Genomic DNA, 15,692 nt, shown 5'->3' with positions numbered 1-15,692 from the left:
TTTTATGTAGTCTAGAATTAATTTTGCTAACATTTCAAATTATTTATGTTTTTTATGTGCGGAATTAATTTTATGTAGTCTAGATTTAATATATTAATTCCTTCAATTAATTTGGGTTCAAAATGTTTTCACGTGCTGCAATTAATTGAATGTGTGCTAGAATTAATTTCTACTAGTGTCTTGAATTAATTTTGTGTTCGGTCGAAATAATTGTGTGTTCGCTCGAATTAATTATGTCTTTGAGCAAATTAATTTTATGAGTTCGCTCGAATTAATTTTATGTGTTTGCTCGAATAATTATATGTGTTTGCACGAATTATTTTCCGGCCGATCCCACAGTCCTTTGCGCACGCTTTCTAAAATCAATATGGCGGCTCCCGACCCCAGGTGTTCGAACCGTGATCTGTGAAAATGGAAATCAATACAATAAAGTGATCACAAAAACTTTTGTAGTGTCTCCTGTCTGAGGGATCGTGTATGTGATTGCCCATAGAGCGAAGCCTGACCAATTTTGTGTTTACGTCAGACGTGAACGTTCACCCTTTCTATCGGGCTTTGCCAATCATCGTGTACTGAAGTGTAGTGCAGTGTACCGTAAGCTTAAAACTCGCGCTACGCGAAGCCGGCCTTTATACCGGAGGAGAAAACAGGCCGGCTTTGTGTATAGCGACAGTTTCTCTGTTTCTATCTGTATATATATACAGATAGAGGTGAAACTGCCGAATGCTATATTTGTAACTAGGGACATTTCACAGTAATCAAGCTTGGAGACATTTCATGGTGGTCATTGTTAAGTTCTTTATTGGTTTTCATATTCGTAGATATCTGTTCAGCAGATTTCATTTTTGCTTGAATGCTGCGTACGCTTACAGTACAATGCACTACACTACAGTACACGATGATTGGCAAAGCCCGATAGAAAGGGTGAAAACACAAAATTGGTTGGGCTTGGCTCTATGGGCAATCACATACAAGATCCCTCAGACGGAGACACCACAAAAGTTTTTGTGATCAGTTTATTGATATCCATTTTTACAGATCACGGTTCGAGCGCGCGCCTGTCATTAATACCACTCCGGGTCGGGAGCCGCCATATTGATTCAAGAAAGTGTGCGCAAAGGACTGTGGGATCGGCCGAAAATAATTCGAGCAAACACATATAATTAATTCGAGCAAACACATAAAATTAATTCGAGCGAACACATATAATTAATTCGCACAAACACACAATTAATTCGAGCGTACACACACATAATTACTTAGACCGAACACAAAATTAATTCAAGACACTGGTAGAATTAATTCTAGCAAACATTCAACTTGCAGCACGTGAAAACATTTTGAACCCAAAATTAATTGAAGGAATTAATATATAAATCTAGACTACATAAAATTAATTCCGGCACATAAAATAAATAATTTGAAATGTTAGCAAAATTAATTCTAGACTACATAAAATAATTACAGCAAAGATAAGCAGAAATAATTAATTGGAACACATGAATTAATTCGGTAAGACTACACAATATTAATTAAAGCATATAAAAATTAACTAAAAGAAAGATACAATTAATTCGAGGTGCTAGTAAATTAATTCCAATCTACATAAAATTAATTCTAACATACTAAAATTAATAAAACATAATTTGACCAGAACGGGCCCTCATACATAACACTATGACCTACATATGCATGTCGAATTATATTGCGATACAATCCAATATGGGCGTGAGGCGGCCATTTTGTTTGCGATTTTTCATGTCTTTGAACCATAACTCAAACATCCTTGAACCGATTCTGTTCAAACTTGGCACAAAGGCATAGCATTATGACCTACAGATGCACATCGATTTATTTTGCGATACGATTCAATATGGCCTCAAGGTGGCCATATTTTTGCGATTTTTCATGTCTTTGAACCATAACTCAAACATCCTTGAACCGATTCTGTTCAAACTTGGCACAAAGGCATAACACTATGGCCTACATATGCATGTTGAATTATATTGCGATACAATCCAATATGGGCGTGAGGCGGCCATTTTGTTTGCGATTTTTCATGTCTTTGAACCATAACTCAAACATCCTTGAACCGATTCTGTTCAAACTTGGCACAAAGGCATAACACTATGGCCTACATATGCATGTCGAATTATATTGTGATACAATCCAATATGGGCGTGAGGCGGCCATTTTGTTTGCGATTTTTCATGTCTTTGAACCATAACTCAAACATCCTTGAACCGATTTTGTTCAAACTTGGCACAAAGGCATAGCACTATGACCTACAGATGCACATCGATTTATTTTGCGATACGATTCAATATGGCCGCAAGGTGGCCATATTTTTGCGATTTTTCATGTCTTTGAACCATAACTCAAACATCCTTGAACAGATTCTGTTCAAACTTGGCACAAAGGCATAGCACTATGGCCTACATATGCATGTCGAATTATATTGCGATACAATCCAATATGGGCGTGAGGCGGCCATTTTGTTTGCGATTTTTCATGTCTTTGAACCATAACTCAGACATCCTTGAACCGATTCTGTTCAAACTTGGCACAAAGGCATAACACTATGGCCTACATATGCATGTCGAATTATATTGCGATACAATCCAATATTGGCGTGAGGCGGCCATTTTGTTTGCGATTTTTCATGTCTTTGAACCATAACTCAAACATCCTTGAACCGATTTTGTTCAAACTTGGCACAAAGGCATAGCACTATGACCTACAGATGCACATCGATTTATTTTGCAATACAATCCAATATGGCCGCAAGGTGGCCATATTTTTGCGATTTTTCATGTCTTTGAACCATAACTCAAACATCCTTGAACCGATTCTGTTCAAACTTGGCACAAAGGCATAACACTATGGCCTACATATGCATGTTGAATTATATTGCGATACAATCCAATATGGGCGTGAGGCGGCCATTTTGTTTGCGATTTTTCATGTCTTTGAACCATAACTCAAACATCCTTGAACCGATTCTGTTCAAACTTGGCACAAAGGCATAACACTATGGCCTACATATGCATGTCAAATTATATTGCGATACAATCCAATATGGGCGTGAGGCGGCCATTTTGTTTGCGATTTTTCATGTCTTTGAACCATAACTCAAACATCCTTGAACCGATTCTGTTCAAACTTGACACAAAGGCATAACACTATGGCCTACATATGCATGTCGAATTATATTGCGATACAATCCAATATGGGCGTGAGGCGGCCATTTTGTTTGCGATTTTTCATGTCTTTGAACCATAACTCAAACATCCTTGAACCGATTCTGTTCAAACTTGGCACAAAGGCATAGCATTATGACCTACAGATGCACATCGATTTATTTTGCGATACGATTCAATATGGCCGCAAGGTGGCCATATTTTTGCGATTTTTCATGTCTTTGAACCATAACTCAAACATCCTTGAACCGATTCTGTTCAAACTTGGCACAAAGGCATAGCACTATGACCTACAGATGCACATCGATTTATTTTGCGATACGATCCAATATGGCCGCAAGGTGGCCATATTTTGCGATTTTTCATGTCTTTGAACCATAACTCAAACATCCTTGAACCGATTCTGTTCAAACTTGGCACAAAGGCATAACACTATGGCCTACATATGCATGTCGAATTATATTGCGATACAATCCAATATGGGCGTGAGGCGGCCATTTTGTTTGCGATTTTTCATGTCTTTGAACCATAACTCAAACATCCTTGAACCGATTCTGTTCAAACTTGGCACAAAGGCATAACACTATGGCCTACATATGCATGTCGAATTATATTGCGATACAATCCAATATGGGCGTGAGGCGGCCATTTTGTTTGCGATTTTTCATGTCTTTGAACCATAACTCAAACATCCTTGAACCGATTCTGTTCAAACTTTGCACAAAGCATAGCATTATGACCTACAGATGCACATCGATTTATTTTGCGATACGATTCAATATGGCCGCAAGGTGGCCATATTTTTGCGATTTTTCATGTCTTTGAACCATAACTCAAACATCCTTGAACCGATTCTGTTCAAACTTGGCACAAAGGCATAACACTATGGCCTACATATGCATGTCGAATTATATTGCGATACAATCCAATATGGGCGTGAGGCGGCCATTTTGTTTGCGATTTTTCGTGTCTTTGAACCATAACTCAAACATCCTTGAACCGATTCTGTTCAAACTTGGCACAAAGGCATAACACTATGGCCTACATATGCATGTCGAATTATATTGTGATACAATCCAATATGGGCGTGAGGCGGCCATTTTGTTTGCGATTTTTCATGTCTTTGAACCATAACTCAAACATCCTTGAACCGATTCTGTTCAAACTTGGCACAAAGGCATAGCACTATGACCTACAGATGCACATCGATTTATTTTGCGATACGATCCAATATGGCCGCAAGGTTGCCATATTTTTGTGATTTTTCATGTCTTTGAACCATAACTCAAACATCCTTGAACCGATTCTGTTCAAACTTGGCACAAAGGCATAACACTATGGCCTACATATGCATGTCGAATTATATTGCGATACAATCCAATATGGGCGTGAGGCGGCCATTTTGTTTGCGATTTTTCATGTCTTTGAACCATAACTCAAACATCCTTGAACCGATTTTGTTCAAACTTGGCACAAAGGCATAACACTATGGCCTACATATGTATGTTGAATTATATTGCGATACAATCCAATATGGGCGTGAGGCGGCCATTTTGTTTGCGATTTTTCATGTCTTTGAACCATAACTCAAACATCCTTGAACCGATTCTGTTCAAACTTGGCACAAAGGCATAGCACTATGACCTACAGATGCACATCGATTTATTTTGCGATACGATCCAATATGGCCTCAAGGTGGCCATATTTTTGCGATTTTTCATGTCTTTGAACCATAACTCAAACATCCTTGAACCGATTCTGTTCAAACTTGGCACAAAGGCATAACACTATGGCCTACATATGCATGTTGAATTATATTGCGATACAATCCAATATGGGCGTGAGGCGGCCATTTTGTTTGCGATTTTTCATGTCTTTGAACCATAACTCAAACATCCTTGAACCGATTCTGTTCAAACTTGGCACAAAGGCATAACACTATGGCCTACATATGCATGTCGAATTATATTGCGATACAATCCAATATGGGCGTGAGGCGGCCATTTTGTTTGCGATTTTTCATGTCTTTGAACCATAACTCAAACATCCTTGAACCGATTCTGTTCAAACTTGGCACAAAGGCATAACACTATGGCCTACATATGCATGTCGAATTATATTGCGATACGATCCAATATGGGCGTGAGGCGGCCATTTTGTTTGCGATTTTTCATGTCTTTGAACCATAACTCAAACATCCTTGAACCGATTCTGTTCAAACTTGGCACAAAGGCATAGCATTATGACCTACAGATGCACATCGATTTATTTTGCGATACGATCCAATATGGCCGCAAGGTGGCCATATTTTTGCGATTTTTCATGTCTTTGAACCATAACTCAAACATCCTTGAACCGATTCTGTTCAAACTTTGCACAAAGGCATAGCACTATGACCTACAGATGCACATCGATTTATTTTGCGATACGATTCAATATGGCCGCAAGGTGGCCATATTTTTGCGATTTTTCATGTCTTTGAACCATAACTCAAACATCCTTGAACCGATTCTGTTCAAACTTGGCACAAAGGCATAACACTATGGCCTACATATGCATGTCGAATTATATTGCGATACAATCCAATATGGGCGTGAGGCGGCCATTTTGTTTGCGATTTTTCATGTCTTTGAACCATAACTCAAACATCCTTGAACCGATTCTGTTCAAACTTGGCACAAAGGCATAGCACTATGACCTACAGATGCACATCGATTTATTTTGCGATACGATCCAATATGGCCGCAAGGTGGCCATATTTTTGCGATTTTTCATGTCTTTGAACCATAACTCAAACATCCTTGAACCGATTCTGTTCAAACTTGGCACAAAGGCATAGCATTATGACCTACAGATGCACATCGATTTATTTTGCGATACGATTCAATATGGCCGCAAGGTGGCCATATTTTTGCGATTTTTCATGTCTTTGAACCATAACTCAAACATCCTTGAACCGATTCTGTTCAAACTTGGCACAAAGGCATAACACTATGGCCTACATATGCATGTCGAATTATATTGCGATACAATCCAATATGGGCGTGAGGCGGCCATTTTGTTTGCGATTTTTCATGTCTTTGAACCATAACTCAAACATCCTTGAACCGATTCTGTTCAAACTTGGCACAAAGGCATAACACTATGGCCTACATATGCATGTCGAATTATATTGCGATACAATCCAATATGGGCGTGAGGCGGCCATTTTGTTTGCGATTTTTCATGTCTTTGAATCATAACTCAGACATCCTTGAACCGATTCTGTTCAAACTTGGCACAAAGGCATAGCACTATGACCTACAGATGCACATCGATTTATTTTGCGATACGATCCAATATGGCCGCAAGGTGGCCATATTTTTGCGATTTTTCATGTCTTTGAACCATAACTCAAACATCCTTGAACCGATTCTGTTCAAACTTGGCACAAAGGCATAACACTATGGCCTACATATGCATGTCGAATTATATTGCGATACAATCCAATATGGGCGTGAGGCGGCCATTTTGTTTGCGATTTTTCATGTCTTTGAACCATAACTCAAACATCCTTGAACCGATTCTGTTCAAACTTGGCACAAAGGCATAACACTATGGCCTACATATGCATGTCGAATTATTTGCGATACAATCCAATATGGCCGTGAGGCGGCCATTTTTTTGCGATTTTTCATGTCTTTGAACCATAACTCAAACATCCTTGAACCGATTCTGTTCAAACTTGGCACAAAGACATAACACTATGGCCTACATATGCATGTATCAATTAACCTTGGGATAGAGCCAATATGGCTGCAGAACTGGCCATTTTGTTGGAATTTTGCATGTCTTTGAAGCTTAATTCAAAGGTTATTACACCGATGTTGTCCAAACTTGGCACAAAGATCATGCACTATGGCATACATATACATGTCAATGTACTTCGTGACATGTTCCAATATGGTTGCCAGATTGTCATTTTTCCCCAATATCGCTGCCAGATGGTGTTTTTTTGGATTTCTTCATGTCTTTGAGGCTTAATCATATGCAAATATTCCTTATCCAATGTTGTTGAGACTTGGTACAAAGATAAAGTACTATGGCATACATATGCATGTCTACTAATTTTGTGCTATGATCCATATGGTCAATAGACAGCCATTTGATTTCAATTTTGGTGTGATTTTTTATGTCTTTGAAACATAAACATAGGTCACTGTCCTTCGATGGACTGATTTTGTTTAAACGTGATATGGCTGCATTCTTGTGCACATTAATTTGTTTCATTATATGATCCGAAATGGCTGATTACAACAACATACCCGATCCCATACCATTTCTAAAATTCCACCAAACCATGTGTATAGTATATGCCATCATGACACTAGAGGCAGTGAGGGCATCGTTATGTGTGATGAATCAAAATTTCCTTCAATGGTCATTACCGGCAGAGATGGGTCAATTTTATTGAACGTTCCTCAGATTACTTTATTATGCAAGTCACAGGCCTGATGCACCCTTGCATCAATGTCATTCCACGAGCTACCTAGACCACAGCTACCTAGACACCAAAGATTATAACAAAATGGACAAGCGGGACTCGTGTCATCAACGATGACTTGTCATTTGTAGCACTACAACCGTTGTTATGACGATCGTCCGGTCTTGTACAGCGACTGAAACATTTAGCACAAACGAGTGTTTGATATCAAATTTCGGTAACCCAACTGTCCAAAAACTCGTCAGCCCAAGAATTTGTCCGCACTTTCAAATTCAGAGCAAATTTTACTAAATTATATTTAATTTCAGCGTTGTATATCTTGTATGGGGTTTTACACACAAAATAAAATCAGCAAAAACAATCGTCGCCGTACCTAACCGAATTTTCGGAGACATGTTACAAGAAACACAGAGTTATTATCATAAATGTAGCAAAAAGTGTCTCATAACCAACAAAAACACAATAACTCAGTAAATTTGAGAATCGTAATCCGAAATCAATGCTAGATCATGCTTTCGTACCTCTCAACGTCCAAAAGTACAAAACGAAGATATCTCCGGTATTTGGGGGCCACATTTCGTCAGTACTGGTTTAATTTGTGAAGAATAGTGGGAGGAAGTCAATTCCGTGCCAAAAACAAAATTTGGACGTATATTTTTGGAGTAGTTTAAAATAACCTTCTAATTTTGGGCGTTTTTCAGGTCCAAATGTACAAAACGAAGACCCTGTTACATATCTCGTAATAATCGTCCATTTTTAGTTGGGATTGATTCAATTAGTGAAGGAGTGAGTTATTCATCCACAACTTTATAAAAAATGGTCATATGAAACATTAAAACCTATAATAATTGCGTTTATTTGAGAATCGCAATCCGAAACCAATAGGCCTACTAGCGGCTTGCCGTATCTGTCAAAGTCAAAAGTACAAATCAAAGACCTGTGAATATCTCCGGTATTTAAGGGCCATATTTCGCCGTTTTGGCTTAATTTTACTTTCACTTCGTGTATTGTGTTTGGAATGTTAGCGGCCATTGTTATTACATCATCAAGTCGCACAGCCGAATGTTCAGTTTGACTCTGATGTGATAGTAATTTGGCGTGTATTATGTCCGAAACAGCGTAATTACTGCGCACTAAATACTATAACGTTCGATCCGTCCTTGCCGGTCAGAGTGTATTGTCCCTTTAATCTAAATTCAGGGGTCTTCGTTTTGTACATCCGGGCCCCGTAGGCCTACAAGTTCAAGACAGCGGCCGTCGATAGTAGCAAAATGCTGCGTGCCTTTTTACGTGACCACGATACGTGCTTACACTGTACGGCGGTGATAGTGATACACATAGTCAGTGGAGAAATGCCTGCGTCGGGTAGGCGACACGGTATACTCTGCGTGGCACCGAGCACCGCTGTGTACTGTGCCAGTAACACACGGCCCTGCCCACAGGCCTAATGTTTTCTGGGTAGTTTCTATAAGTGTAGTTTATGCTCCGTTCCGACGTTCTCTTCCGTAGCCTAATCACCAAGTTAAGAAACAGAATTATCCGGCCTGCCAAGAAAACTGCACGTTCCAGTCGAAAAATAAACACAAATCCTACATTGTGTTACCTCGTTAGATGCGGAAGGATCTCGGCTGTCCGAAAAACACACTCATGTCACGATAAAATGAAAACTTTCGAAGATTATTATGATTATGAGTTGCGTTATTACAACGGTGGACGCCAGAAATGCCTAGTTTGTCAAAACGAGGCAGATTTCTCCTAAAGTTGTCATTTTATCGTGACATGAGAGTGTTTTTTGGACAGTTGAGAGCCTTCCGCGTCGAACGAGGTAACTGACTGTAGGATTCGTGTTTATTTTTCGACTTGAACGTGCAGTTTTCTTGGCAGGCCGGATAATTCTGTTTCTTACCTTGGTGATTAGGCTACGGAAGAGAACGTCGGAACGTAGCATAAACTACACTTATAGCAACTACCCAGAAAACATCACGCCTGTGGCCCTGCCATGCAGAGCTAGCGATTCGGGATATCATTGGACTGTCATCCTCTGTAATTACAGTAACTTTCACTCTACCATGGGAGGGCTTTCGATATCGTCTGCCTCTTTAGAACGAAATCCAAATCGATGTTATTGTAATTATGGAGGTACTCTTGTGCTACCTCAATGTTATAATCAAACTCGATATAGGTACCGTACGCTGTCAGCATGTTGTCAGGTTTGTTTGTAGTGTGACCGCGTTGTGACTTCGAACCAAACTAGGCTGTACGCAGGCCCATGTATGTAATGGCCCGCTGCATGCCGGTACATTTGGTCATGACCTAAATAGACCGCTCATAGATCGTAAGGAAAACAAACTAAGGGGTAGCCCATTTGATTTCTGGGGGGCTCGAGAATTTTCGAATAAAATTTTTGCTGGCAATCTATAGAAAAAATTGTCTGCCCAGTGGACAGGAAACAAAATGACAGTAGACTGTGCCCTCAGTACTCTCGGGACGCTGCTGAGTACAGTGGTTAATTAAAGGAAAGCATTCATATATTGGATGATAATTAATCTGCTGCATATGGTATATGACATGAATGAGCAGAAATCTCAGTATGCATGGATGTGAACTTGTATTCTCTTTATTTGCAAATTGTTTACAAATGCATTACTGCTGACTTTCTTAAACCTAAAAAAAGGTTAACTGTTGGAAAAGGTAAAAAAGAGGACTTGTCCCTTTAAAACTTCCATTCAACAATATTCTAAAGACGTTTTATAAAACAACAAATTTCTTGAAATGCTTGGTATCTTAAAACCAACGTTAAAACTTCAAGCCATCAGAAAAGCAATTTCTGCAGAATATCGTTTGATATTCTGAATAGCTAACCTATCCTAAAATCAACGCAGCTAATTTGTCACAACTTAAGCTTAGAAGTATCTGAATGTGAACATCTGCAGGAACCTGCATAATGAATTTCAAAAGAACTACGTAAATACTTTCCAGGCAGATTAAAATAAAGACAAATTATTTTAGGAAATTGCAGATCCCTATATAGATGTAACTTTTCAAGATTTCTATATATTAAATAAATCAAGAAGTGTTAGGATCTACTTTGGGAAGGCCCGAATGATGCACCCGCGCACTGAACACCCGCCGGTAAAGAGGGTCGATCATGGCCATTGCATAAAGTAAACTGTACTGGACAGGGCCGCTGAAGGTGTCCGCCCGTTAAGAGGGTCATGGGCTATTACATAAAGTCAATTTTGTAGTGGGCCGATGCTATACCATAGTATGCCACCATGGATTTATCTTAGAGGGTTGTGTAACTTTGTCACATAATTAAATGATTAAATGTTAAAAGCAAGTAGCTATAACATCTGCTGATTTTATCAAGTATCGTTGGTGTCACTACAGTTTGTGGCTTCCCATGTTGACACCAGGAATTACAGTCATTACATGTGGAGTGTATACAATGCATTGTTTGTTGTGCACAATTAAATTTTCATCTGGACTGAGATCTATTTGTACACACTATTAATGCACTTTACAAGTATATTTTTAATGTGTTCACCAGCTGAATAGCGGGCATTTCAATAAAGTCTTGAGAGTAGAACAAGAAATAGTAGTGGATACAATGAACACTTTAATACTGAAAAAAATCAACAATATTACGGCTACTGTCACTGTAACAACACTGTATTTCACAAAGAAATTTTTGAAATGATTGTTTTAATGTCTTTGTTTTTCGTTGAACAATTGCTTTGACTGTACTGGAAGATAGAAAATTATTTCGAAGTGACCTTTAAAAAAAAACTTCTGCCAGCATGGATAAAAAAAAATGTTGCCATATCCATTACCTCCAGCTCCTCCTAAATTAAGTGATCAACCCCTAACACCGCTGACTATGAGAAAGCGTCATGTAAACATATGGTTCTGTTTTTTACACTCTTCTGAATAACATATAAGTACGGAGTTTCATTCTATCGCTAGCAATTTTGGGCAATTTCTCCCATTTTTAGTCAATTATATTCTTCAGTGAAATTGCTTGTCCGATTGCTTTGAAACTTGGTGTACATGTTCCCAGGGGTAAACTTAGTTGGGTGTGTTCAAATTGTGACAATATGCAATTGTGCATTTTTGAGACAGTTTGGCTGTTTTTGGTAAAAATAAAATGACACATATCTCATTCTTGAATTCTCTAATCAAATTGCAAAAAAATGAAAACCGCTGCACATTACACCTTTGTATTAGGTGTGTAGGTACATGCTAAACTGTGAATGGGACTTTGTCTGAATAAAGTTATCACTGGCAAAAGTTTGCTGGATAAATATGATAAGCAGCAATAGTGTAAACTTTGTGAAGATGTCAGTAACTGTGAGTCAGAATTTTACATGTTGTTGATATTTTTACAGAAACACAACCAAAGAACTCCAAGCCAATAATATGTTGTTTTCTTAAATATTACTGCTTGACAAATATTGTTTACATTAATTCAATGTAATACAATACACAAGAGGACACCTTGGTATGGTAGATTGTATTGCTAATGTTGATGTGCGAGGCTGCATGTTGTTCACATCTATTAAAACTTTCGATTTTCCACATTGTATACCACAATACCACATGATAAATTGAAGAGACGCTTGAAAAACATCATCAACCAAGCATTTTTCTACAAAAACGGTTCACGCCGTTACAAATATGTGGTATTAGGGTATAATTCTACATATTTTGTTAAAAATACAACTAACGCTAAAGTGTTTTATACCGAGAAAGACATTATCAGTATGCTTGATTTCCTCATTGACAACATATTTGTTGAATTTGGAGGACACATTTTCCAACAGTGTATAGGAATTCCCATGGGCACTAACTGTGCTCCCTTACTTGCCGACTTATTTCTGTTCTCATACGAGGCAGAATTTATCCAGAACCTTATCAAGCAGAAAAAGGTCTCTGTAGCTCGTACTTTCAACCTTACATTTAGATACATAGACGATGTTATTTCATTGAATAACTCTGAATTCAGTAAATATCTCGCTATGATTTATCCTCCAGAATTGGAGATTAAAGAAACTATAGAAACGGCCTCTTCTGCATCATATCTGGACATTTTACTTGAATTCGACTCTAATGGTCACCTTTCTACTAGGCTATATGACAAGAGAGATGATTTCAACTTTAGTATAATTAATTTTCCACACCTCATCAGTAATATTCCACTCTCACCTGCATATGGGGTATACATTTCCCAGCTTATTCGATATGCAAGAGCATGCAGTTCATATGGTGATTTTGTAGAGAGACATGGCCATCTCTCTTTCAAACTGTTAAATCAAGGTTACACCAGAGCAAGACTTGTCTCTACATTCAAACGCTTTTTTGGCAGGTATCGCAAGCTGGTTGATAAATACAATATCTCTCTTCGACAAATGATCACTGATGGCATCGGTGACATGGGGCCTTAGTTAGTGACCACTACCTATCTGACTTACAGATTGATATATGGCGGGTGCCACATGTGGGGCAGGATGCGCTTACTATTTTCGAAACACCTGACATCACTTCTTGGTCTTCTGGCCAGAGGTCCATATATCTTTCTTTCACGAATATGACTTTGTTTGTGTACCGTCTATTTACTGTCTGTTCTGTGCTGTTTGGTGTCTATGTTTACAACTATTGTCTTACAATTTTGACCTAGTGTTATTGGATTACGGATTGGTATGATTGCGATTATTTGTATATGGGTTTGTCCATTGCAACAGTTTGCAAACCACACATACTTCCCCTTGGTATTTGATGAACTATGAATCAAAATGTGTTTAAATGCACTTGACATTATGACTATTACAAGCCAAAGGCCCATAGAAGCTATTAAGTGTTGTAAGTACACTCACTTTGGCCTGCCAAAACTACCCAAATGAGAGCCAAGTGTCATTGACGCTGTTTTTAATTTCCCTTCGTCTCCCTGAACATGACCTTAACCACATCAGGTGGCCGTGTTTATGATGTGAAAATTGACGGTGAAGTCTTCGTCATCGGCGTGTATTCTTGGGCTGGATACCACCAGTATGTATGAACTATTGTCTATACTTGATCCCGTGTAACACATACTACATGCACGTCTAGCTCAAAATCCAATTTTCTTTGTAAGTTAGCACCATGATTTGACAGACAACAAAAGTTCTAAATACTTCTCCATCTAAATACTTCTCCATCCAATGTACTAAAACCTTTTATTTGACATCATTTCTGTATGCTTCATCTTTGTATTAATCACTGGGTTTTAGATAGCACAATGGGATCGACTGTATAGTCGAATTTAGCATGAGCTTTCGAAGAGCTCCTTCATGAGATGCTGAGGTGGAATGAATAAGAAAGAAGGAAAGCCAAGAATACTCATGTGAAAATATGCCAAAGAGAAGGCATGAAAACGAAACAAAGGTGCAGTTCCGAAGTGTTAAAATTAAAGAAGGGGCAATAAAGAGTTAATGGCTGAAAGGATTACTGTAGGCAGGACAAAACAGTTGTAATGTGATAGAAACCCATATTCTCGGTAAAGTTCTTTGTTTGCACAGTCAAAATGGTTTATGATTTTAAGTTCCTCTATTTCTTGTTGATTTTGCATCTCATCTTTTTTAATACGAGCACATCGAAATCGCTGATGGAGTGTTCTTGTAGATTGAAGTGTTCGCCAACAGCTTTGCATGTTTTATTGTTCTATATGTCAAATTTGTGATTGTTGAGCCAATTACGCAGTGATTGTCCAGTTTGGCCAACATATATGGCAGATTGGCATTTCTTGCATGTGATAGCATAGATGACATTGGTGGTGTCGCAGTTATGTGATCCCTTGATGTTGAAGCTATTGTTGTTTGATCCAATTATAGTGGTGTCTGTGTTGATGGCAGGGTAAAGTTTGCATCTAGTTTTACGGCAGGGTGATGTTCCATAGTATTGATTGTATACAGACAATCTACTGTTTCCTATGTGTTGTTTCAGGTTAGCTGGCTGTCTATAAGCGTTTCCCCGGAATATTGCTTTAAGTGTGTGTCTTCTTCTATTATAGGTTGTAGTTTGTTGATTATTGTCAGTAGTTTACTGAGTTGTGGACTATAGGTGATTACCAATGGGACTCTGTCGTTGGCAATTTTGGTCAATATTGGAGGAGATCACTACGCTGGATGTGGCTGACACGCTTATCTGTTCGTTTACTGTTAACGTTGCTGGCTTGCAATTAAATGCAGTGAATGTCCGACACAGTTTGCCAATGTGATTTTCACAGTCAGCCCTCTCAGCACAAATACGTGTGTATCTTAGTGCTTTACTGTAGACAGGGTGTGTTAAGGGTGGAAACTAGTAGGTGGAAGATAGCTTTGTCTGTCGCTTGGTATTCTATATATGGTTGTCACCAAAATGCCATCTTGGTTTTTGATAATGGTGTCTAGGAAGTTGACCAGGTCTTCAGAGTGGTTCATGATGAATTTTATGCTGTGGTGGAATGCATGGAAACCATCTTAGAATTTTTCAATGATTCACATGACAGTATCGGAATTGAATTTGAGGGCCTTGACAGCATTGCGTTCTTCAGAACTTAGATTGTACAACAGTCTGTTGTTTATCGATGATTTCTGAACAGGCGAATATGTGTAAGCTGTCGATGTAAAGGTGAGTTTAGGGTTACGTCCTTCTCGTGGTGTCTAAGTTTGTTCTTTTGATGTGTGTTTGGGTTTATGTAGTTGATACATCGCCGTTTGATTTGGTCCTGAGTCATCACTTAGTTGGCTGTGGAAATATTCAGCACTCTAACAGGACTCTAAACAGGACTCTAAATCGCCACAAAGACATACTTTAAGTTATCAAGTGGTTCAGTAAGGTCAAAATTTCAAACTACGGGTTAATAGTGACTGTTCACGGGTAACAGTGTGTTACTAGATACGGTGACAATGTTGTTGCATTGAGGCTCTCCACTAGTGCAAGGATTGCTATTTCTAGCAGTTTTGGTCAGAACGGACAGTTTTTTATCCTTTATT

General features: G+C 38.6%; 1 protein-coding gene across 1 annotated transcript in view; it reads left to right on the top strand.

Moving 5' to 3' along the window:
* LOC139149626 (prenylcysteine oxidase 1-like) overlaps window positions 1–15,692 on the top strand; it is a 34,738-nt gene that overhangs the window by 7,762 nt on the left and 11,284 nt on the right. Inside the window, exon 2 of the mRNA XM_070721461.1 lies at window positions 13,653–13,728. Within this exon, the coding sequence (XP_070577562.1) occupies window positions 13,653–13,728 (76 nt within the window). The remainder of the gene's footprint in view (window positions 1–13,652; window positions 13,729–15,692) is intronic.

Source organism: Ptychodera flava, chromosome 14, assembly GCF_041260155.1.
Source record: "Ptychodera flava strain L36383 chromosome 14, AS_Pfla_20210202, whole genome shotgun sequence".
In the NCBI taxonomy this organism is placed as follows: domain Eukaryota; kingdom Metazoa; phylum Hemichordata; class Enteropneusta; family Ptychoderidae; genus Ptychodera; species Ptychodera flava.
Note: the sequence above shows the minus strand (reverse complement) of the source record. Positions and strands in the feature narration are given on the sequence as shown.